Raw genomic sequence first — 24896 nt, forward strand, 5'->3', positions numbered from 1 at the left:
CCTAAGTTCCTGGATGCCAAATCACTGTACTTAGTATCTCTGTACAGTATGTTCTACTAGTGTATTAATTAGCACGAACAGCTTTAACGTACAATGACAAGTTTAATCTTTCTATGTATAATATAGAGAGATAAAGCTCCTCCCTAAGTTCCTGGTTTCCAAATCACCGTCCTTAGTATCTCTGTATAGTATTTTCTATTAGGGTACTAATTAGAACAAACAGCTAATTAGCACCCTAATAGAACATACTGTACAGAGATACTAAGTACGGTGATTTGGCATCCAGGAACTTACTGAGGAGCTTTTATCTCTCTCCATTATACATAGAAAGATTAAACTTGCCGCTGTACGTTACAAGCTGTTCGTGCTAATTAGTACCCTAATAGAACATACTGTACAGAGATACTAAGTACGGCGATTTGGCATCCAGTTAAAAGCTGTTCGTGCTAATTAGTACACTAGTAGAACATACTGTACAGAGATACTAAGGATGGTGATTTGGCATCTAGGATCTTAGGGAGGAGCTTTTATCTCTCTATTATACATAGAAAGATTAAACTTGCCACTGTACATTACAAGCTGTCCGTGCTAATTAGTACACTATAAGAACATACTGGGGACTCTGACTCATACAGTACTTGCATTTCAAAAGCACGGTATTTTCCACCGCCTCCCGCTAGCCCATCACCCTTGCTCCGTGGGAGCCTGCACAGGTCATGCAGTAGACAGGGAGGGAGTTATTCATATAAACCAGGGCAAAGCTGCAGGAGCGGTTGTACTGTTAAGGCTCTATGCACCATACGGTACACATACAATTCTGTAGCAGGGCAGACTCAATTGAAATGGCTACCACCTGTGACTCCTTGCCCCATGGAGGCCCTCGGCTATGGAGCAAGTAACAGCACAGATTTTGTAGGTCACGGGGCAATGCTGAAGGAGCGTCAGAATCCCCTAGCTAAAATACACAGGGTCGATAGGGATAAGCGAGGTCTATGCACTTAACGATACCCCAGACCCCATTGCATCACAAAGTGACAAAATGTCCAAGGCACATGAACATCCGCCTTGTGGCAGCACTCAGCTATGGAGCGAGTGACGGCATAGGTTTTGCAGGCTACGGGGCAATGCTGAAGGAGCGTCGGAATCTCCTAGCTAAATTACACAGGGGCGATGGGGTTAAGAGAGGTCTATGCACATAATGCTACAAGGCGGGGATTCATGTGCCTCGGGCATTTTGTCACTTTGTGATGCGATGGGGTCTGGTGTATCGTTATGTGCATAGACCTCGCTTATCCCTATCGACCCTGTGTATTTTAGCTAGGGGATTCTGACGCTCCTTCAGCATTGGCCTGTTCTTTCAACACGGTATTTTCCACTGCCTCGCCCTACCCCCATCCCACTTTCCCCTTCCCCCCTGGGAGCCTGCACAGTTCATGCAGTAGACAGGTAGGGAGTTCCGATCAGGTTACAAGACAAGATTTATGTGAAACCTGTGTGCACCCTTCCATTGAATGTATAACAAAGAAAAAAAATTATAATAAAGTGAATGTCACAGGAACTCGGACGCTCATACTATACATGTATTTTAAAAGCACGGTGTTTATGCATTGTACATACTTCCTTTTACAAAATTAGTTGCGTCTCCATACACAATCTTGCGTCTGCATACACAAGTGTTTTAACATGTTCGTTTGTGTCTGTATAAACTATTTATTTATATTGAGAACTCTCACCGTTTGACCATTGGTCACCATCTATTAACATTACAGTCGTCACTGACCATTTGCCAGAGCTGTAGATCAATCCGCCGCTATACGATCGAAAGTACTGGATTAGTGGAGCATTAGCCACCCAGTGGTGGAGATGTGTAATGCATGCTGAGTATCTAGAATTGCCTCAACGCGCCTGCCTGTGATTAAACTCAGCAAGCTAAGCTATCACCTTAGCGTGACTAAACGTCCGTCTAGGCGGAGAATCGGTCAAGATAAAGGTGGCTACATCTGTATCTGGCACTGTGGGGACATGTGTGTCTGGCTCCCATTTAATTGACCTCACCCCATGTGGCATGTAGCCACACCCACTTTTTGGCGCACGTGCCTTCGGCGCACACACACAGTACCACTAAGAAATATTTTCTACTTGCACCACTTAATGTGAATAAGATTGTGCTCCTGTGAGGTGTAATTTGAATTGTGGTGCTATTGTTGCCATGCTCCTCCCTTGTTTGATCACACCCCTTTTTTTGTGGCGCGGGTCCTCAGCGTGCTCTCTTTATAAAGTATGGGAGGCAGGGCACAAATTTATAGTTTGCAAGGGGGCGGTGAACACCTAGCACCAGCCCTGGCAGCAGTACTCATAATATCACACTCTTCGTTAATTATGCTCCCCTGTGTTCTGAATGGTGTAACCTGGCAGATCTATATTCGCGGCAGGTGCTTCCCTTTGATTTATACCTTGAAGACCTATCACTGGCAAAACCCCTGTTTCTCCCTGTGATAAATATGCCCTTATGAGAAGGGCCCTTATTAGGGCTGTTCAGGTGGTTCCATCGCACACGGCCCTTGGTGCGGCATAGTCGCTGCCCCACAACACCTGCATGTTGCTTGTAGGGTGCATAGCACTACTGCAGAGACTCCATGGGGTTCATTCCGACCCGATTGCACGCTGCAGTGTGCAGCGCAGCGATCAGGCCAGAACTGTGCATGCGCCTGCGCCACAGTGCGCCGGCACATGCCAGACGGCCGAAGGCCGTCATTACCTAGCAATTGCCTCTGCCTGATTGACAGGCAGTGGCGTTCGCTGGGCGGGAGGGGGTGGCAGGGCGGCGTTCAGCCGCCGTTTTCAGGGTGTGGTCTGGCCAATGCAGGCGGGGCCGGACCGTGGGGGCATCACATGCAGCCGCTGCAACCCGGGGCAGCGACAAGTAACCCCCGGCCAGCCACAGGAGCTGCACTGGATGGGAGTTACTCTTCAAGTACAAAAGCATCGCCGCTGTGCGATGCTTTTGTACTTGTGAGGGGGGGGGGGGGAACTGACTTGCGGGCAGAGCCGGCCCTAACCAATATGATGCCCTAGGCAAGATTTTGACTGGTGCCCCCTAGCACCGCCGCTAGTTCTGCAGGAGATGCCTGGCATGAGTCAGCTGGCAGCTCTGCTAACGTCGGGCGCCTTTTGTTTATGAAAATGCATCTTATTTGCATTACTATTTGCATTACAATATGGGTAGGATGCACAGGCAGCTTCTGCTGATTAAAATGATATGCAGCATGCATATATTTTGTGTGCGACTGCGGCTGTATCTGCATACGAAATGCTACATTACAGTGATTTGCAGGAATACACTGCAACGCAGCATTTCGTATGCAGATACAGCCACAGTCGCACACAGAATATAGGCATGCCGCATATCATTTTAATCAGCAGAAGCTGCTGGTGCCCCTAAGCATACCAAATGCCCTAGGCATTTGCCTAGTTTGCCTATGCCTAAGGCCGGCTCTGCATGCGGGGCAGACTAGCCCTGTGCTAGGCGTCCCCCCGCATGTCTGGGGAGATGATCGTAGCTGTGCTAAATTTAGCACAGCTACGATCAACTCGGAATGACCCCACCATGAGCGAGCAAGGAACGCTCTGGACAGGCACCCTGCAGCGTGTGGAGCTGTCCAGAGTCTCCTTAGGGCTGCTTCCAATTACAAACTCGCATTGCTTCTCTAAGAGTAAATTCAAGTTTTTTAATGTGCACCCCCCTGAGGGTTGTGAAAAGGTAGGGAAAATCATTATTTTAAGTTAAAAATGTTCGGACTTGCTTCAGAACCCTTTGCCAACTCCCTCAATAACTAATTAGGCATTTGAGCTTTTTTAATTAGCTAAATAGAGCATATAATTACATGTCATTTTTTGGGGTTAAAAAAAGGAATGGCCTAAAAATTACCACAAAATCAACTTTTTTCTCAGCCAAAAATAATTGCTTTTTTTAATTATATTTTTTACTTTCAAATTGCTACAGATTACCCCAAAAGCACTTTTTTCTATTTTATTTTTGGTATTTTTCGTTTCATTTCTTTGTAATTAAATTCAATTTGCAAGCTTTTTACATTCTCTTGCTTAAAAAAACACAAAAACACAAATCGGCAATTTGACACCTTCTAAAAATAACCAGTGCCTTCCTCATGCCTACTAACAGCCTTCTATAGGATTCTGCTAATGAAATTGTCACTTTTCTGGGGTCCAGGAAGGTATCCTACTCTTTCATGCACTTTTCCCACATCGCATATTGTACAGAATTCACACACCCCTGCCAGTATCGCGAATAGGCATTTCTAATTGGATTGGTGAATTCTCGGGTGCACGCATTTGTGCAACGTCTGTGAGTTTCATGAAACAAACTTACACTCGAAGTTTCGCACCGAATTGAATTGACCAGGGCCGGTGCAAGGTAATTTGGCACTCTAGGCAAAACTTATGCGCCCCCCCCCCCCCCCTGTGCCTCTCATACCCTTCACTGTCAAACAGCCCCCCCCCCCTTTATTCTGTCACTCAGCAAACCACCCCCCCCAATCTATGTCTCTCAGCAACGTTCACTGGCGACTACTCTGTCTTACGTGTGCCTGTGAGCCGTGGGCGCAGCAGTCTGTAATGTTGGCATCGCGCTCCCCGGGTCCTGGAAGCCTGCAAAGTGGGAGGCAGTTGTGCCGTCCAGCTGTCCCCATATGTATTCTGCATTGTGCTGTCCGCCCTCTCCGCATCTGTATGTGCTGCAATGTGGTGCTGGCCCCCACCCCATCTGTATGTACTGCATTATGTTGCCCCATATTAATATATATATATATATATATGTAGAGAGAGAGAGAGAACTCACCAGCCTGTGTACAGGTAAGCCCACTAATGGTGCCATCAGATGACGTCTTACGCCTTCACTTGGATGGCCATCTGGCCAGCAAGCCTCTGCATCCATTGACAGAACAACACCCCTGCTCCCCTACGCCAGTACATCATTATGTCACACCGGACCAGCACTCTCCCTCACTGAATCAGCTGCTCCAGTACCTTCTGGATCCAAATAAATAATTTTCCATACAAACACACAGCGGCACTTGGAGTCTTAATTTTAACTTTCACACTGGGCAACTTTGAGCTGAAAGCAGGTCACTTTTGGTGTGTTGAACTGCTTTCAGTCGCCCAGTGTGTATGCCCCAGCGATTACCGCTGATGCGCTCTCCCGCTTCATCGCCGGCGGCCGCCATTCATCTGCTGGTATTACAAGTAGATGAACGGCGGGGTGAACAGCTTTCCATAGCCGTTCACCCCCGCTGACATCGCTGGGAAGTGGGGAAAAAATTGCTCAGTGTGTATACACATTAAGTGTATTCATAATCTATATCCAACATTTTGGGGCTGGATCGCCCCTTTGTCAAGGGGATTTACCTTGGCAAAGGGGCAATCCAGTCCCGAAACGTTGGGTATAGATATGAATACACTAAGTTAAATTTAAGACTCTGGTGCCGCTGTGTGTTTGTATATATATATATATTTTTTTTTAAATAATAGTAAATAAAATAATATATATATATATATATATATATATACACAATATCTACACCATTATATGTTGCTGTACAGTACTTGGCTTGTTATGGCCTCTCCAGCTGTGATGTCACTACAAGTTCCAGCACATTCAGCTGACAAGATCTGCTGGGACTTGTAGTCCCACTACATATGGACAGGCGCAGTCAGCAATCAAATTACTCTTAGAGCCCCTACCTCTTCTTAAACAGCTCATGTACCAGAGCTGTCCCCAACTGCATAAGACCAATCTGTCTGTGGACAGCAGGGACGGACTGGGAACTAAAAAAATTTCTAGAAGTGGCCCCATGTGGGTAACAAAGCAGAATTCCTTTATGTATTTACAACCCTTTATGAAGTCTAAGAACACTGTACGCTGTTTACTTAAGAAGTACCGTAAGGGTACGCTGGTTGCGTAACGATCGCTCAGCCGTAGGCGAGACGCTCAAGCGTCACGTTCGCTCACGGCCCAGAGATTACAGGACAGAATGATTCGCTATGGCGTAGCGGTTCGCTCGAGACCACGAGGAGATCACCAGCGGCGCAGACGCTCACAACGCTATACCTTTATGTCTAAACCTTATACCAATGATATACACAGAATACCTTAATGTGAATACAGGGTGTAAGTGCAACCTTGTGTAACCTGACTAACTACAAAGCTGCTTGAGCGTTACCGACGCTCAAGTGAACACTTAACACTATAGGAAATACACAGATGCTGGTTTAGGGTCCAAAGCCTATTAACTGTATTATGTCTAATATACTTGTAAAAAGAGAATAACAGTACAAATGATACACTACAATATAACAGAGACTTCCTAACCAAAATACAATACTATCTAATACAATACAATACTAGTCTAGGGGAGATGTGAGAGAAAAGAGAAAGGAGAGAGAGAGAGAGAGAGAGAGAGAGAGAGAAATTGGCTCACAGTAAGACAATGATTACGGAGAGAAACTTACGCACAAGGGGAAACGATCGCAAGCGCCTCTGGACATCCAGCTTCCTGATTATCAGCAATGAGAACCATTTGAAGAGAAGTGAAAGCTGGATGTCACAGATCCGTCTTTTATGCTACTCACACAATGCAATCTAATGGTCCCTACAGTCTCACTGTCCATTGGACGCAGGAACTCGGCTTCGCATTATAACAAAGGTCATAGGTTGATTCATACAGGTAAACTGTATCAGTGGTCTTGGTTATGCAAAACAATGGGTGATAACTAACACATTCCTGTCTTCTGGAGAGCTATTGTTTGGCGAATATAAAACAGAATCCTGTCTGGGTTCTGTTCTATATTCATGATGTCCACTTTCAGTTGAGACAATGACGTCTCAGCCCTTATTTTCCTGTATACAAATCCAGCCCCATTTGTAAACACAGGTGTTGGCCTTCTTCATTGAGTCTCAAAGCTCAGTGTAATTAAAGGCTATTGCACTCCGTCTGCGGGAAAGATACTGATTTGGAGTACAATTGATCTTCAATTACTATTCCTGTGTTTACCTTATGCATGTGTAGATATGAGGCCCTCTTAACATGCAAACTATTGTTTGGGGGATCTCTGAGGTCAAAGAGCCATTTGAGACCCACTGATGCCTGTCTCCAACTGTTCAGATGCATGACTAAGTAAGAACAAATAAAATGGACATAACTTCTTATGTCCATTACTATTCGCACGAGCGATTAATACGCTCCAAACCAACACCGGAATATCGCTAATTAAATACTCTTCCGATGGGTACCAAACACTGCTGTATGATTCCTGTTAGACCCTTCGTACAATACAAAGAGGGATTCCTCTGCTCAGGGACATTCTATATTAACCAAACTTTCAGAATCTATCAAAGGGACCATGATCTACAAACTACATTAATTGTGAAAATATGTAACGAATGAGTCGCACGCTACGACTACATAAACTCTACCGTAAATACGCATACCGTGCGCCCGCGGGTGCACGCTATTGCGGGTATGCGTCTTCACGGGAGAGCGTACGCATGCGCAGCGCGGACCAGTGTGCGGTGCAAATATGGCAACGTGCATAGAGACATTTTTCTGACTTTGACAGTCCACCCTTTGGCAGTCAATAATAACTGCCACCTTCTAAAACATTTCAAAAGGAGAAAAATGTAAGTCAGGGGTTAATTGATTTCCATGGTGGGGAAAGGAAGAAGAGTGGAGTAGGTGTGAAGAGGGTATGACCTAGTGAGAAAGCAGAAGCATGTGTGTATGAGTCCATGTTTGGAGGGTCATGTATCATCGTGCCGTACGTGTGGTAAATCAAGCTTCGAGGTATTGCGAAGTATACATTTGAATTCCTTCTTATCCCGTACTAAGGGTCTGTGGATGGGCTGTCAAACTCTACCGAGCTCATTTCGGCTGTGGTTGTAACAAAATGGGGATGCACATTTTAGTTGATGATACATGAATGGGGGAGGTATGTGGTTGCTGATATCTGTGCCTGTATTCCCTATCGTCTATGTGTGTCGTTACCTGAGGGTTGTAGAGATGAAGATAAAGAACACTTACGAAAAATGCAATGATATCCTATGTCAGGTAAATGTACATCTGTCGTCGAAGTTTTGTTCGGTATCTGTTGAAAGTCGTCTTCTTTGCGCTGTTTTGCTCATTAGGTGTGAGCAATAAGCTTTGTCAATGCCATCAGATGTACAGAAAATGTTGGGCTAGCGTGAGTTTAAAAATACTAGGGAAACTGGGGATCCATGGCAAAGTTCATCAAGTGTCCATATTTAAAGTTGTCAAATCTTCTTCTTTGGTCAATCCGTTGTCTGTATACATCTCGTCTCGTCAGCTTCCTCGTCCAAGGGGGTCTTTGTATCTTGGAGAAAAGCAGAAAAACAGGTGAAAGAAACGGACCGTATAATCGCATTTTCATCACATTCTGGTTTCTATCATTGGGTCATAAATCAAATCCAGGTTAACTACGGTTTCCTCACTCCTCAAGCTCATCACTTTTGTACTTTGTTTGCACCTCATTAAAGCCTGCCCGCATCTAAATATCAATCCAATCGATATAACGACACCCAAGATACATAGTAGAAACTTTCCAACATCCATTATGACTCCTTGAGCCCAGTCTCCTAAACCGGAGAACCAATTTCGCGGGTTCAACCATGACACCCAACCAGTCAGCTCATTACCTACAGCAGCAAGGGTGAGATTGTGTTTTCGGCGAAATTCCCACTTCAATTGGAGAATATCGTCCATCTTTTGATCTATGACCTCGACCGGATCCTCGGTGCTATTCGTGATATACGTGCAACACTTTATACCGTACTGTGTTGCCAATGTAACACAATATCCGCCTGTTACTGCTGTAAGATAATTAAGAACCATCCTATGCTGAACTAGTTCTGTTTTGTAAGCTTGAAGTTCTCTTCCAGTGTATCTAAACGTGTCATCATACATTTCAGTGATATTATCTAACAAATTGGCGAGTGCGGAAATGTATCTATAATTCATCACTCCTCGAGCGGTACGAGTGAAATCTAACGCTACCAGAACCTGAATCCCGGTGGATTCATGGATAAGATCAGAGGCCGGATGCTCTAACCTTTCTGACAGTTGTCTTTTAACTCGGTGCTCGTAATGAGTGTGAGTATAAGGAGCTTGGGCACCACGGTGTATGTCCTTCATTTTGTCATGTGTAACAGTCATCACTTCAGGCAATACTTTTCCAATATAACACAATCCTTCAGAGTTTGGGGCAAGCCACTTGTACGCCTTTCTCCCGCATATGAAATATGCATCATCGGGGAGAACATAAGGGACGGAGAAGGACATGACCATGTTACAAACCTTCCAGGTGAAATCTCCTGACCCTAATTCTTCCATCTGCTTAATGCACGTATCAGTTTGTACGATATGTGCACAGTATCCTGGTGATACCTCTCCAACTCTAGTAATCCTATTTCCTAAGGTATATTGATACCGGAAAGATTTTCCTCTACTGGCTATGTGGCGTACCAGCTCTGTATCTGTAGGCATTCTATCTGCTCTGTGTGAAAAGGTCATGGTAAGGTTGCTCCATGACACTTCCCAATTTCCCGGCTTACGGGGATTGGAGATATTAAAACATAAGAGGGACCTATCCACATGGTATTGGTGGAGCTTCAAACTAGGAGGGCTGGAGATGTTAAACCTCCGGTCCACCGGTCTCCCACCCCTTAGCTCAAGTACCTCCCCTAACGTTAAAGGAAATGGTACTAGCCCTGATTTGCTGTGACCCTGAGGTACTTGAGAGCATACCCAACAATCTGTTTGGTTTAATACGTTACCCACTAAGGAGTGATAGTCACTCAATGGATGCCGGTCCATATGGTTATTAAAACTGGATTGGCATTATTGTTACCGAGCCTACAGATACAGTTTTCTTTTTGAACTAACAATCCTTCAAAGAAAATGTTTACAGATAACATGGTTGTTAGATCGTGCCCGGTACTCGCCTTTGCTTGGTGATTGGGTTGCTATTGGAAATTTACACCTCCGTCTCAGTCATCAGGACCTTTCTGGATCCTTTCTCGGCCTCACTGGTACTCTCACCGAAACAGACTGCTCTGGTCAACATCATGGTTAACGGGAAAATCCATATCACAGTCTCTTGGGGCAAGTCCATCTTACAGGAGGAGAAAAGAAGAAATTTGTAAAGGGGGTATAAGAAAACAGTTTGAGGGGGAGAGAACTTGTTACGATAATAAGTTCTCTCGTCTTGTTGTTCTTCTTGTTCTGCTGTCCTCTCAAAGGTGCTGTCTCTCAGTCTTCCAAACGAACATTCTGGTGATGCAATATTCCTTCCTAACCGGCGATCTTTCTGTAAGGAGAAAAAATCTGGCATTACCATTGGTCCAACTGAGGGGTGACATACCATCTTTAAACCATGGAAACATGAGTGGGAAGAGAGAGACAACAAAAAAAAAAAAAAAAAAAAGAGATAGAGAACAATTCATGTGCATATATACATTACATAACTCGACAATAACCACAAATAAGAAAAGAGAAACAAAGCATTTTTAAACATTGTCAACATTAAGAAAACATTGTTAGCATTAGAAAAACATTGTCAGACTTATTAGGCTGTCATATCTATGTGTCTACTGGTCTCCTTGAGCAGTCCCTCCCCACCAGCACCTGCATTACTCCACTGTCTGTATCTGGCCAGAAATACATTGTGGCGGAGGTCATGCTGGGGTTTGGTAGACTTCTGCAAGGACCAAGTGGATATGCAATGTGTGAATTCTTACCACTACTCGTCAGAGATGGGGATAGAGAGAGAGAGAAAAAAAAAACATTTTTTCACAAATACATTTACAACTTTTCACCTGGTCATTCCTGTGTCTTCAGTGAATGACCTCCCACTTTATTAACCGTTACCTCAGGCTTACCATCAGTTCTAATGTTCACCTTTCCTGACTACATACCATGAGTGTGGGCCTGAGTTCTTCCTGTCGGATCTCTGATTATAATGGTGTGTGTGTTGTAATTTTGCTCATTTCTTGGTCTAGGGGGTCTAACTTTATGTGGGTTATTACAGTTGCTGGCATAATGCCCTTCTCTCCTACAATGATAACAAATCCTGGGTTTCCTCCACGTGTCAATGACCTGAGGTTTTGGTTGATTTGATACCTCCTCAAACGCTCGGATGCTCATCATCATCAATCGTTTCCCCTGTACTTCCCTGATTCCTTGGATTTTATGATTATGGTGTTGTCTTTCTCTTGATCTACAATCTCTTGCAAAGTGTCCCTTTTTATGACAATTGTAACAGACTTCCATATCTGGATTTCTCGCAGGGGTGTGGGGCTTTTGTTGGGGTGGTCTTGTGGTTTGGGCCTGTATATTTGCTGCCATTAACTTATCTCTTTGTGACTCTCTGTATCTGGTGATATTCTGATCATGATTGATGACGGCCTCTCTTAGTGCGGTCACCGAGATATCTCTCCAGTTTGGGTTGGTGGTCTGTACCCTTGTTTTTAATTCATCTTTTAAACCATTCATCAATACCTTAACCGCTATTCCTTTATGTTGTGCATTTGTCTTGATGTCTGCGATCCCAGTGTTTCTAGCCATTATTTGCAGTGCTCGATTGAAATAATTAGAAACATTTTCCCTTTCGTTTTGCCTTATGGAAAAAATGTCATTCCACTTGACAGCAGCTGGGAAATATATTCCTAACTGTCGGTTAATCTGCCTAATACATTCCTGATTGTGTTCCTCCATACAAGGTACCTCCGTGTTTAATTTACAATCAGCAATGAATTTTTCAGGGTCAACCCTGGAGGGCAAACATGCCCTCAGCACTGTCCGCCATTCTTTGTTGGTGGGTTCTGTGGCGTTTCCTAGTTCTTTAATAAACCTTTGACATTTGGCTAGATTTTTCCTAGGATCAGGAAATTCAGACATAATTGATCTCAATTCGGTCCGGGACCAGAGACAGCGCATTGCACTGTCCTTGACGGGAATGATTCCCTGATCGTCAGTCTTCCCATTGGGGACTGAGATCACCCTGGCCAGATCGAGCTCAGTTACATCATCTGGTGTTGGTCTTACATTTTGGGGTACATCTGTTTGTGCGTGATATGAAACATTGTACGTACCTGTGGACACGACCTCACCTGACCCTCCGTTAGGGGGTTCGATTATTGCCTTTACCAATTTGGTCGCGTCCACCTGGATGGCTTTTGTGATGGTTGTTGGAAGAGGTGCTGACATCGTTCTGGGTTCACTTTCTTGTTTGTATTCCTTAGGGAAGTTTGACATGGGGTGCAACTTGCACAGGTTAATAGTTGTACATTCAACAGTATTACAATAATCATTGTTACAGTTATTACACTTATTCTTATAATCTATACTACAGTTGCTAAGAGCGTTTTTATTGTTCAACCTTGTGCTTTTCTCTCCGCAATCAACTCCTCCCCCGATGCCATTATCTCTCCTCTCAGAAAAGTCAATTGAATCTCTTTGTAATTCACCTTCCTGTTGCCCTAACTGCAAATAATCATAATGTTTACTTCGTCCCTTTGTTGGTTCAATGAGACATATCCTCCTCCTTAAATTTTGTAACACTTCTGGACTGGAGCTACCTATTCTTGGGAATTTCTCCCTGTCTTGTACAGTCATTCTCTCCCATTCATCACATAAAACTTCAGCGTGATTTCCATATTTCTCACACATCACATATCGTGCCGACCCGACTGGCCGGTTCCCTGAATCAACCCGAACCGAGGTTGATCGCCCCCTACCTGAACAAATGGCCCCCATAATCTGCAGGTGTTGCTTATTCCTCCTTGGATCTTTATCTCAAGGTTTTCAGCGAACCCTTACAAACAAACCAAGATGTCCTGGGCAGGCCGGCGGTGGTGGTTTATCAAGTACCCCACTTACTTCTCGCCCACGTTGGCCAGTACTGCAATCACTGTAACCAGAGCTGCGGTACCCAACCCAGGGCCCCTGTGAACCTTTATTTTACTGGAACATATGAGGGTTACCCGAAGGACACTTACTCTTTCCAGTAAAGTTGGGGTTGTTAGATAGTTCCTGAGTGACCAGCGAACTTCCCTTTAAAAATAAAAAATTACACAAATCACGTCAGAATGTACAAATAGCGTTTGTGACCACTTTACTCTAATGGTATTAGGTCAGATTACTAACTACTGCACACAATTACGTGCGGTCCAATCGTTCAGTACATAAGCACTACCTGTTATGTACTGAGAGATTAATGGAATCGATGTTTCCGGCCGCGATTCCTTCAGCAAGAGCTTATGGCCTATATGGGTTCTGCACCAACACCCCAGGCGTTGTGCCTCTTGTACCTTTATAGCGGACCTTTTAGTACCTTGTGACCTCCTGGTCTTGTTACCTTATGACCTCCTGGTCTTGTTACCTTATGACCTCCTGGTCTTGTTACCTTATGACCTCCTGGTCTTGTTACCTTATGACCTCCTGGTCTTGTTACCTTATGGTCCGCTATACTCTAATGCTCAAATATTATTTAACCAGGGATGCCTCCCTAGCCACCGTATATGTCACTTACACGTATGTCCCTTGACGAGTACCCGACTTTCCTTTTGGTTCAACCTCTAAGTTATATAAACTTATGTGATAAAAAAAAAACACACTCACTCAACACATGTACACTTTGTTTCTATATCTATTTCTGCGCAGAAATTGTCTTCAGTCCAACTGTGTTACCAATTAGGAGCAGGATCTGTTAAACTAAATTTCAGATTTTTCCAAAAATAGATTTGCGTTATTTACCGCGTCGCGTTATCTACCGCTGTGCGTTACTTATCGCCTTTGCGCTAATTATCGCTTTGCGCTAATTCAACTTTTCGTGACGAGCTACGTGGGCGTAACCAGACGCTACGTTGCGTAATGTACGCTGCGTGCGTCTGCCTTTGGATTGCGTACGCAAGTCTTTTGTTAGGGACACGTGTACGCAAAACAAAGATCCACCGTAACACAATTTCTATTTTTATCAATGTGGATGATCCCTGATCATCTACCGCACACCACACTGACTGCCTTATCTCCCAGACAAGCCGTGTGTTGGTCTATACTTTAACTATTACCTCTACTATGAAATAACAGCAAATCTCTTTTAGCACTTTCTATCAACTATAAAAATTGGCAAACAGGAATAGTGATATACGAAATTTGAAAAAGAAATGCAGATATATGTATGCGTGCGTGTATACGCAAGACAGAAGAGAAATAAAACAGTTTTAAAAGACACAAGCGTTTTTGTTCTTACTTCCGGTTCCCGGATTCCTTCAGCACTCTTTATCTAAGCGAAGCAGACGCTTATCCCGTCAGCACTACGAGAGATACAACCTCCCGCCCTTTGCTGAGGGATAATGTCTGCTGATCTACCTAGTGCAGATATGTGAAGGACTGGACGGCCCCCAATTAACAAAGCAGAATTCCTTTATGTATTTACAACCCTTTATGAAGTCTAAGAACACTGTACGCTGTTTACTTAAGAAGTACCGTAAGGGTACGCTGGTTGCGTAACGATCGCTCAGCCGTAGGCGAGACGCTCAAGCGTCACGTTCGCTCACGGCCCAGAGATTACAGGACAGAATGATTCGCTATGGCGTAGCGGTTCGCTCGAGACCACGAGGAGATCACCAGCGGCGCAGACGCTCACAACGCTATACCTTTATGTCTAAACCTTATACCAATGATATACACAGAATACCTTAATGTGAATACAGGGTGTAAGTGCAACCTTGTGTAACCTGACTAACTACAAAGCTGCTTGAGCGTTACCGACGCTCAAGTGAACACTTAACACTATAGGAAATACACAGATGCTGGTTTAGGGTCCAAAGCCTATTAACTGTATTATGTCTAATATACTTGTAAAAAGAGAATAACAGTACAAATGATACACTACAATATAACAGAGACTTCCTAACCAAAATACAATACTATCTAATACAATACAATACTAGTCTAGGGGAGATGTGAGAGAAAAGAGAAAGGAGAGAGAGAGAGAGAGAGAGAGAAATTGGCTCACAGTAAGACAATGATTACGGAGAGAAACTTACGCACAAGGGGAAACGATCGCAAGCGCCTCTGGACATCCAGCTTCCTGATTATCAGCAATGAGAACCATTTGAAGAGAAGTGAAAGCTGGATGTCACAGATCCGTCTTTTATGCTACTCACACAATGCAATCTAATGGTCCCTACAGTCTCACTGTCCATTGGACGCAGGAACTCGGCTTCGCATTATAACAAAGGTCATAGGTTGATTCATACAGGTAAACTGTATCAGTGGTCTTGGTTATGCAAAACAATGGGTGATAACTAACACATTCCTGTCTTCTGGAGAGCTATTGTTTGGCGAATATAAAACAGAATCCTGTCTGGGTTCTGTTCTATATTCATGATGTCCACTTTCAGTTGAGACAATGACGTCTCAGCCCTTATTTTCCTGTATACAAATCCAGCCCCATTTGTAAACACAGGTGTTGGCCTTCTTCATTGAGTCTCAAAGCTCAGTGTAATTAAAGGCTATTGCACTCCGTCTGCAGGAAAGATACTGATTTGGAGTACAATTGATCTTCAATTACTATTCCTGTGTTTACCTTATGCATGTGTAGATATGAGGCCCTCTTAACATGCAAACTATTGTTTGGGGGATCTCTGAGGTCAAAGAGCCATTTGAGACCCACTGATGCCTGTCTCCAACTGTTCAGATGCATGACTAAGTAAGAACAAATAAAATGGACATAACTTCTTATGTCCATTACTATTCGCACGAGCGATTAATACGCTCCAAACCAACACCGGAATATCGCTAATTAAATACTCTTCCGATGGGTACCAAACACTGCTGTATGATTCCTGTTAGACCCTTCGTACAATACAAAGAGGGATTCCTCTGCTCAGGGACATTCTATATTAACCAAACTTTCAGAATCTATCAAAGGGACCATGATCTACAAACTACATTAATTGTGAAAATATGTAACGAATGAGTCGCACGCTACGACTACATAAACTCTACCGTAAATACGCATACCGTGCGCCCGCGGGTGCACGCTATTGCGGGTATGCGTCTTCACGGGAGAGCGTACGCATGCGCAGCGCGGACCAGTGTGCGGTGCAAATATGGCAACGTGCATAGAGACATTTTTCTGACTTTGACATGGGCGACACCAAATCAATGGTAGGCGGAGCCAACACCAAAGTAGGCGGGATCAGTACACAAGACCATAAATATGGGGTGCGAGCAGTGCCATCGCGAAAAGGTCCTCGGGGCAGCACCCTGTGCTTTGGATGTACTTAGAATTGAAACTTTTGTTTCCATGTGCCTCCAGACTGGCACTGCACTGTAAATGCCTAGTATGAGCCCAAATTCACATTACGCCACACAGTAGGAGCCAAATTCACATTACACCACACAGTATGAGCCCAAATTCACATTACCCCACACAGTATGAGCCAAATTCACATTACGCCACAGTATGAGCCGAAAATCACATTACGCCACACAGTATGAGCTGAAATTCACATTACACCACACAGTATGAGCCAAATTCACATTAACCCCGCACAGTATGAGCTGAAATTCACATTAAGTTTTTCCCCAGCAGTGCCAGTTACAAATACCACCAGAGGTGCCAGATACAGATAATCCCCCAGTAGTGCCCATCGCCGCCGCTGCTGGTTTGCTGCCGCTACTTGTCCTCCTCACTGATGCCTCCTGCGGTGGTGGCCATTTGAAACATGGCACCGGCCGTCAGCATATCAAAGCTTGCGGTCCATCAGCCAATCAAGAGCCGCTGCTTCTGGTCCGCAAGTTCTGATTGGCTGATGGGCGACACCACATTTAGAATGGCCGGCAGCAGGGGGCGGGTTGTTGAGAGAATTGATCGGCACGCAAGGTGCTGACCGCCGCGTGGGATTCAGTCAGGGCCAGTTCTCCTGATAGTGGGTGGTGGCCGCTGCATGCACCGCACTACATTGGGTCGGCTGGCGGGGAGGTGGCCCCGCACACCAATAACCCCAGAATTTGACAAACTGTGTTTAATCCCTGTGCTCCTTGCATGTAGCTGTTGATGGGCATCAGCTTACCTACCTCAGCAATATCTCCCTAATGGTGGGTACTCACTGGTAGATATATCTGCCGATCAATTGATCGGCAGATATATCTATGGACGGATCGGGCAGTGTGTTGAGCATACACACTGCCCGATCCGTTGGGGACTGACGTCATGAACTGGATGGGCGTGTACACACGCCCGCCCAGTTCAGCTGTCAATCACCGCCGGCCGCCACATCATGTGTACGGGCTGCCGGCTGGTCGCCCATACACACACAGCGATGCGCCAATATATCGGTAGATATATTGGCCGTCGGCTGTGCTGCGGGGCCGACGCGATACGTCTGTGAACAACGGAGTTCACAGATGTATCGCGTGTACATACTGGCCGATGGTCCCGCGATATATCGGCCGTTCAAGAGAACGGCTGATATATCGGCCACTGTGTAGGGGCCATAATTCAAATGTATTTCATTTAAATATCCACTGGGGCTTGCCCCAAAGCAAAACTAATGGCCAGACTGACCCTCCCTGTCTAACACATAATGTAACTTTAATGGACATACACTGGACCCATGCACTGAAAATAAGATGATGCTATCTAGATATCATATTGGTGACTAAGTTTGTAAATAGTGAGTACACTATTACCTGCAGGAGCTCTGTGCTGGATCCACATAGCTGGCGATGGAGGGGAGGAATTGGAAATCGCGGGCCGTGGGAGGGGCGGAGTCTCGGAAGGGGGCGGGGCCTTAGCTTCTGGATGGTGCTGCTGCTGTAACCAGGAAAAAAAAATTTAATCCTGGGGGAAGGAGATCAGGCCAGGGAAATCTGCACTGAAGGGCCTCCACACTGCTGTTCTGCAGCAGCTGATTGTGATGCCGACAAGTGAAGAGCCTCTGCTCAGACTGCCCTGCAGGACTCTTATGGCAGTGTGACGTCTCCCTTGCACACCCTGACCTCCGGCTTTCCTGGACTTGCGGGAGGCTCAGGGTAAAACTTTTACCCAGACTTGCCTACCCTCCTAGCGGGAGGCTGAATGCAGGAGGGAACTAGAGCAGCTGATGATGCGGAGGGAGGGCAGCTCTCCCCATAGTGACCGGCCGCTGCCCGCAGTGCGCTCAGTTATTTCATTAAAGAATTCACAGGTGACACGGGGGGGGGGGCTGCCTTTCACATGGGAGGACTAAGCAGTGATACAACAGCACGGGCTGCTGGGAAGGTAGGGTAGGAGAGAAGCGCCCTCTCTCCCTATACGCAGGGCCGGCGCTTCCACTAGGCAGCTTTAGGCAGCTGCCTAGGGGCGGGAGACATGAAGGGGCGGTCCGCTGATGCTGTCCTGAAAAAACAGTAGTTTCATAGGTGTGCAAACGGGTGCACACTCTAATGTAGAAACTAGAGCCGCCCAGTGATTCATGTATGCGGCCGGGTACGCTCAGGTATCGCCGCGCCCGCCGCACACTTGATACCTGTCCCGGTCAGAGCCGCCATCAAAGGGTGACATCGTCCCGCCCTGACAGATAAGAGGACACGCCGATGTGCACAGTGACAGGGACCACCCCAGCCTGCGCGTGACGATCACCTTCCTCCCCGGATCGCACACAGCGCAGCTGAAGCAGATCATTCAAAGCAGCGTATAGGCAGGGCCGGTGCAAGGTAATTTGGCACTCTAGGCAAAACTTATGCGCCCCCCCCCCCCCCCTGTGCCTCTCATACCCTTCACTGTCAAACAGCCCCCCCCCCCCTTTATTCTGTCACTCAGCAAACCCCCCCCCCCAATCTATGTCTCTCAGCAACGTTCACTGGCGACTACTCTGTCTCACGTGTGCCTGTGAGCCGTGGGCGCAGCAGTCTGTAATGTTGGCATCGCGCTCCCCGGGTCCTGGAAGCCTGCAAAGTGGGAGGCAGTTGTGCCGTCCAGCTGTCCCCATATGTATTCTGCATTGTGCTGTCCGCCCTCTCCGCATCTGTATGTGCTGCAATGTGGTGCTGGCCCCCACCCCATCTGTATGTACTGCATTATGTTGCCCCATATTAATATATATATATATATATATATATATATATATATATATATGTAGAGAGAGAGAGAGAACTCACCAGCCTGTGTACAGGTAAGCCCACTAATGGTGCCATCAGATGACGTCTTACGCCTTCACTTGGATGGCCATCTGGCCAGCAAGCCTCTGCATCCATTGACAGAACAACACCCCTGCTCCCCTACGCCAGTACATCATTATGTCACACCGGACCAGCACTCTCCCTCACTGAATCAGCTGCTCCAGTACCTTCTGGATCCAAATAAATAATTTTCCATACAAACACACAGCGGCACTTGGAGTCTTAATTTTAACTTTCACACTGGGCAACTTTGAGCTGAAAGCAGGTCACTTTTGGTGTGTTGAACTGCTTTCAGTCGCCCAGTGTGTATGCCCCAGCGATTACCGCTGATGCGCTCTCCCGCTTCATCGCCGGCGGCCGCCATTCATCTGCTGGTATTACAAGTAGATGAACGGCGGGGTGAACAGCTTTCCATAGCCGTTCACCCCCGCTGACATCGCTGGGAAGTGGGGAAAAAATTGCTCAGTGTGTATACACATTAAGTGTATTCATAATCTATATCCAACATTTTGGGGCTGGATCGCCCCTTTGTCAAGGGGATTTACCTTGGCAAAGGGGCAATCCAGTCCCGAAACGTTGGGTATAGATATGAATACACTAAGTTAAATTTAAGACTCTGGTGCCGCTGTGTGTTTGTATATATATATATTTTTTTTTTTAAATAATAGTAAATAATATATATATATATATATATATATATATACACAATATCTACACCATTATATGTTGCTGTACAGTACTTGGCTTGTTATGGCCTCTTCAGCTGTGATGTCACTACAAGTTCCAGCACATTCAGCTGACAAGATCTGCTGGGACTTGTAGTCCCACTACATATGGACAGGCGCAGTCAGCAATCAAATTACTCTTAGAGCCCCTACCTCTTCTTAAACAGCTCATGTACCAGAGCTGTCCCCAACTGCATAAGACCAATCTGTCTGTGGACAGCAGGGACGGACTGGGAACTAAAAAAATTTCTAGAAGTGGCCCCATGTGGGCGACACCAAATCAATGGTAGGCGGAGCCAACACCAAAGTAGGCGGGATCAGTACACAAGACCATAAATATGGGGTGCGAGCAGTGCCATCGCGAAAAGGTCCTCGGGGCAGCACCCTGTGCTTTGGATGTACTTAGAATTGAAACTTTTGTTTCCATGTGCCTCCAGACTGGCACTGCACTGTAAATGCCTAGTATGAGCCCAAATTCACATTACGCCACACAGTAGGAGCCAAATTCACATTACACCACACAGTATGAGCCCAAATTCACATTACCCCACACAGTATGAGCCAAATTCACATTACGCCACAGTATGAGCCGAAAATCACATTACGCCACACAGTATGAGCTGAAATTCACATTACACCACACAGTATGAGCCAAATTCACATTAACCCCGCACAGTATGAGCTGAAATTCACATTAAGTTTTTCCCCAGCAGTGCCAGTTACAAATACCACCAGAGGTGCCAGATACAGATAATCCCCCAGTAGTGCCCATCGCCGCCGCTGCTGGTTTGCTGCCGCTACTTGTCCTCCTCACTGATGCCTCCTGCGGTGGTGGCCATTTGAAACATGGCACCGGCCGTCAGCATATCAAAGCTTGCGGTCCATCAGCCAATCAAGAGCCGCTGCTTCTGGTCCGCAAGTTCTGATTGGCTGATGGGCGACACCACATTTAGAATGGCCGGCAGCAGGGGGCGGGTTGTTGAGAGAATTGATCGGCACGCAAGGTGCTGACCGCCGCGTGGGATTCAGTCAGGGCCAGTTCTCCTGATAGTGGGTGGTGGCCGCTGCATGCACCGCACTACATTGGGTCGGCTGGCGGGGAGGTGGCCCCGCACACCAATAACCCCAGAATTTGACAAACTGTGTTTAATCCCTGTGCTCCTTGCATGTAGCTGTTGATGGGCATCAGCTTACCTACCTCAGCAATATCTCCCTAATGGTGGGTACTCACTGGTAGATATATCTGCCGATCAATTGATCGGCAGATATATCTATGGACGGATCGGGCAGTGTGTTGAGCATACACACTGCCCGATCCGTTGGGGACTGACGTCATGAACTGTATGGGCGTGTACACACGCCCGCCCAGTTCAGCTGTCAATCACCGCCGGCCGCCACATCATGTGTACGGGCTGCCGGCTGATCGCCCATACACACACAGCGATGCGCCAATATATCGGTAGATATATTGGCCGTCGGCTGTGCTGCGGGGCCGACGCGATACGTCTGTGAACAACGGAGTTCACAGATGTATCGCGTGTACATACTGGCCGATGGTCCCGCGATATATCGGCCGTTCAAGAGAACGGCTGATATATCGGCCACTGTGTAGGGGCCATAATTCAAATGTATTTCATTTAAATATCCACTGGGGCTTGCCCCAAAGCAAAACTAATGGCCAGACTGACCCTCCCTGTCTAACACATAATGTAACTTTAATGGACATACACTGGACCCATGCACTGAAAATAAGATGATGCTATCTAGATATCATATTGGTGACTAAGTTTGTAAATAGTGAGTACACTATTACCTGCAGGAGCTCTGTGCTGGATCCACATAGCTGGCGATGGAGGGGAGGAATTGGAAATCGCGGGCCGTGGGAGGGGCGGAGTCTCGGAAGGGGGCGGGGCCTTAGCTTCTGGATGGTGCTGCTGCTGTAACCAGGAAAAAAAATTTAATCCTGGGGGAAGGAGATCAGGCCAGGGAAATCTGCACTGAAGGGCCTCCACACTGCTGTTCTGCAGCAGCTGATTGTGATGCCGACAAGTGAAGAGCCTCTGCTCAGACTGCCCTGCAGGACTCTTATGGCAGTGTGACGTCTCCCTTGCACACCCTGACCTCCGGCTTTCCTGGACTTGCGGGAGGCTCAGGGTAAAACTTTTACCCAGACTTGCCTACCCTCCTAGCGGGAGGCTGAATGCAGGAGGGAACTAGAGCAGCTGATGATGCGGAGGGAGGGCAGCTCTCCCCATAGTGACCGGCCGCTGCCCGCAGTGCGCTCAGTTATTTCATTAAAGAATTCACAGGTGACACGGGGGGGGGCTGCCTTTCACATGGGAGGACTAAGCAGTGATACAACAGCACGGGCTGCTGGGAAGGTAGGGTAGGAGAGAAGCGCCCTCTCTCCCTATACGCTGCTTTGAATGATCTGCTTCAGCTGCGCTGTGTGCGATCCGGGGAGGAAGGTGATCGTCACGCGCAGGCTGGGGTGGTCCCTGTCACTGTGCACATCGGCGTGTCCTCTTATCTGTCAGGGCGGGACGATGTCACCCTTTGATGGCGGCTCTGACCGGGACAGGTATCAAGTGTGCGGCGGGCGCGGCGATACCTGAGCGTACCCGGCCGCATACATGAATCACTGGGCGGCTCTAGTTTCTACATTAGAGTGTGCACCCGTTTGCACACCTATGAAACTACTGTTTTTTCAGGACAGCATCAGCGGACCGCCCCTTCATGTCTCCCGCCCCTAGGCAGCTGCCTAAAGCTGCCTAGTGGAAGCGCCGGCCCTGCGTATAGGGAGAGAGGGCGCTTCTCTCCTACCCTACCATCCCAGCAGCCCGTGCTGTTGTATCACTGCTTAGTCCTCCCATGTGAAAGGCAGCCCCCCCCCGTGTCACCTGTGAATTCTTTAATGAAATAACTGAGCGCACTGCGGGCAGCGGCCGGTCACTATGGGGAGAGCTGCCCTCCCTCCGCATCATCAGCTGCTCTAGTTCCCTCCTGCATTCAGCCTCCCGCTAGGAGGGTAGGCAAGTCTGGGTAAAAGTTTTACCCTGAGCCTCCCGCAAGTCCAGGAAAGCCGGAGGTCAGGGTGTGCAAGGGAGACGTCACACTGCCATAAGAGTCCTGCAGGGCAGTCTGAGCAGAGGCTCTTCACTTGTCGGCATCACAATCAGCTGCTGCAGAACAGCAGTGTGGAGGCCCTTCAGTGCAGATTTCCCTGGCCTGATCTCCTTCCCCCAGGATTCAATTTTTTTTTCCTGGTTACAGCAGCAGCACCATCCAGAAGCTAAGGCCCCGCCCCCTTCCGAGACTCCGCCCCTCCCACGGCCCGCGATTTCCAATTCCTCCCCTCCATCGCCAGCTATGTGGATCCAGCACAGAGCTCCTGCAGGTAATAGTGTACTCACTATTTACAAACTTAGTCACCAATATGATATCTAGATAGCATCATCTTATTTTCAGTGCATGGGTCCAGTGTATGTCCATTAAAGTTACATTATGTGTTAGACAGGGAGGGTCAGTCTGGCCATTAGTTTTGCTTTGGGGCAAGCCCCAGTGGATATTTAAATGAAATACATTTGAATTATGGCCCCTACACAGTGGCCGATATATCAGCCGTTCTCTTGAACGGCCGATATATCGCGGGACCATCGGCCAGTATGTACACGCGATACATCTGTGAACTCCGTTGTTCACAGACGTATCGCGTCGGCCCCGCAGCACAGCCGACGGCCAATATATCTACCGATATATTGGCGCATCGCTGTGTGTGTATGGGCGATCAGCCGGCAGCCCGTACACATGATGTGGCGGCCGGCGGTGATTGACAGCTGAACTGGGCGGGCGTGTGTACACGCCCATCCAGTTCATGACGTCAGTCCCCAACGGATCGGGCAGTGTGTATGCTCAACACACTGCCCGATCCGTCCATAGATATATCTGCCGATCAATTGATCGGCAGATATATCTACCAGTGAGTACCCACCATTAGGGAGATATTGCTGAGGTAGGTAAGCTGATGCCCATCAACAGCTACATGCAAGGAGCACAGGGATTAAACACAGTTTGTCAAATTCTGGGGTTATTGGTGTGCGGGGCCACCTCCCCGCCAGCCGACCCAATGTAGTGCGGTGCATGCAGCGGCCACCACCCACTATCAGGAGAACTGGCCCTGACTGAATCCCACGCGGCGGTCAGCACCTTGCGTGCCGATCAATTCTCTCAACAACCCGCCCCCTGCTGCCGGCCATTCTAAATGTGGTGTCGCCCATCAGCCAATCAGAACTTGCGGACCAGAAGCAGCGGCTCTTGATTGGCTGATGGACCGCAAGCTTTGATATGCTGACGGCCGGTGCCATGTTTCAAATGGCCACCACCGCAGGAGGCATCAGTGAGGAGGACAAGTAGCGGCAGCAAACCAGCAGCGGCGGCGATGGGCACTACTGGGGGATTATCTGTATCTGGCACCTCTGGTGGTATTTGTAACTGGCACTGCTGGGGAAAAACTTAATGTGAATTTCAGCTCATACTGTGCGGGGTTAATGTGAATTTGGCTCATACTGTGTGGTGTAATGTGAATTTCAGCTCATACTGTGTGGCGTAATGTGATTTTCGGCTCATACTGTGGCGTAATGTGAATTTGGCTCATACTGTGTGGGGTAATGTGAATTTGGGCTCATACTGTGTGGTGTAATGTGAATTTGGCTCCTACTGTGTGGCGTAATGTGAATTTGGGCTCATACTAGGCATTTACAGTGCAGTGCCAGTCTGGAGGCACATGGAAACAAAAGTTTCAATTCTAAGTACATCCAAAGCACAGGGTGCTGCCCCGAGGACCTTTTCGCGATGGCACTGCTCGCACCCCATATTTATGGTCTTGTGTACTGATCCCGCCTACTTTGGTGTT

General features: G+C 47.0%; 1 protein-coding gene across 5 annotated transcripts in view; it reads left to right on the top strand.

The window, feature by feature from the left end:
• Positions 1 to 24896, top strand: part of SYT3 (synaptotagmin 3) — a 475850-nt gene that overhangs the window by 249900 nt on the left and 201054 nt on the right. The window contains exon 1 of one of the 5 annotated variants that reach the window (XM_063942593.1): positions 22384 to 23381. The exons of the other annotated variants lie outside the window; for them this stretch is intronic. Within the exon in view, the coding sequence (XP_063798663.1) occupies positions 23354 to 23381 (28 nt within the window). The 5' untranslated portion in view covers positions 22384 to 23353. Of the gene's footprint in view, positions 1 to 22383; positions 23382 to 24896 lie in introns of those variants that run through there. 5 annotated transcript variants of the gene reach the window in all.

This window comes from Pseudophryne corroboree, chromosome 10 (assembly GCF_028390025.1).
Source record: "Pseudophryne corroboree isolate aPseCor3 chromosome 10, aPseCor3.hap2, whole genome shotgun sequence".
Classification (NCBI taxonomy): domain Eukaryota; kingdom Metazoa; phylum Chordata; class Amphibia; order Anura; family Myobatrachidae; genus Pseudophryne; species Pseudophryne corroboree.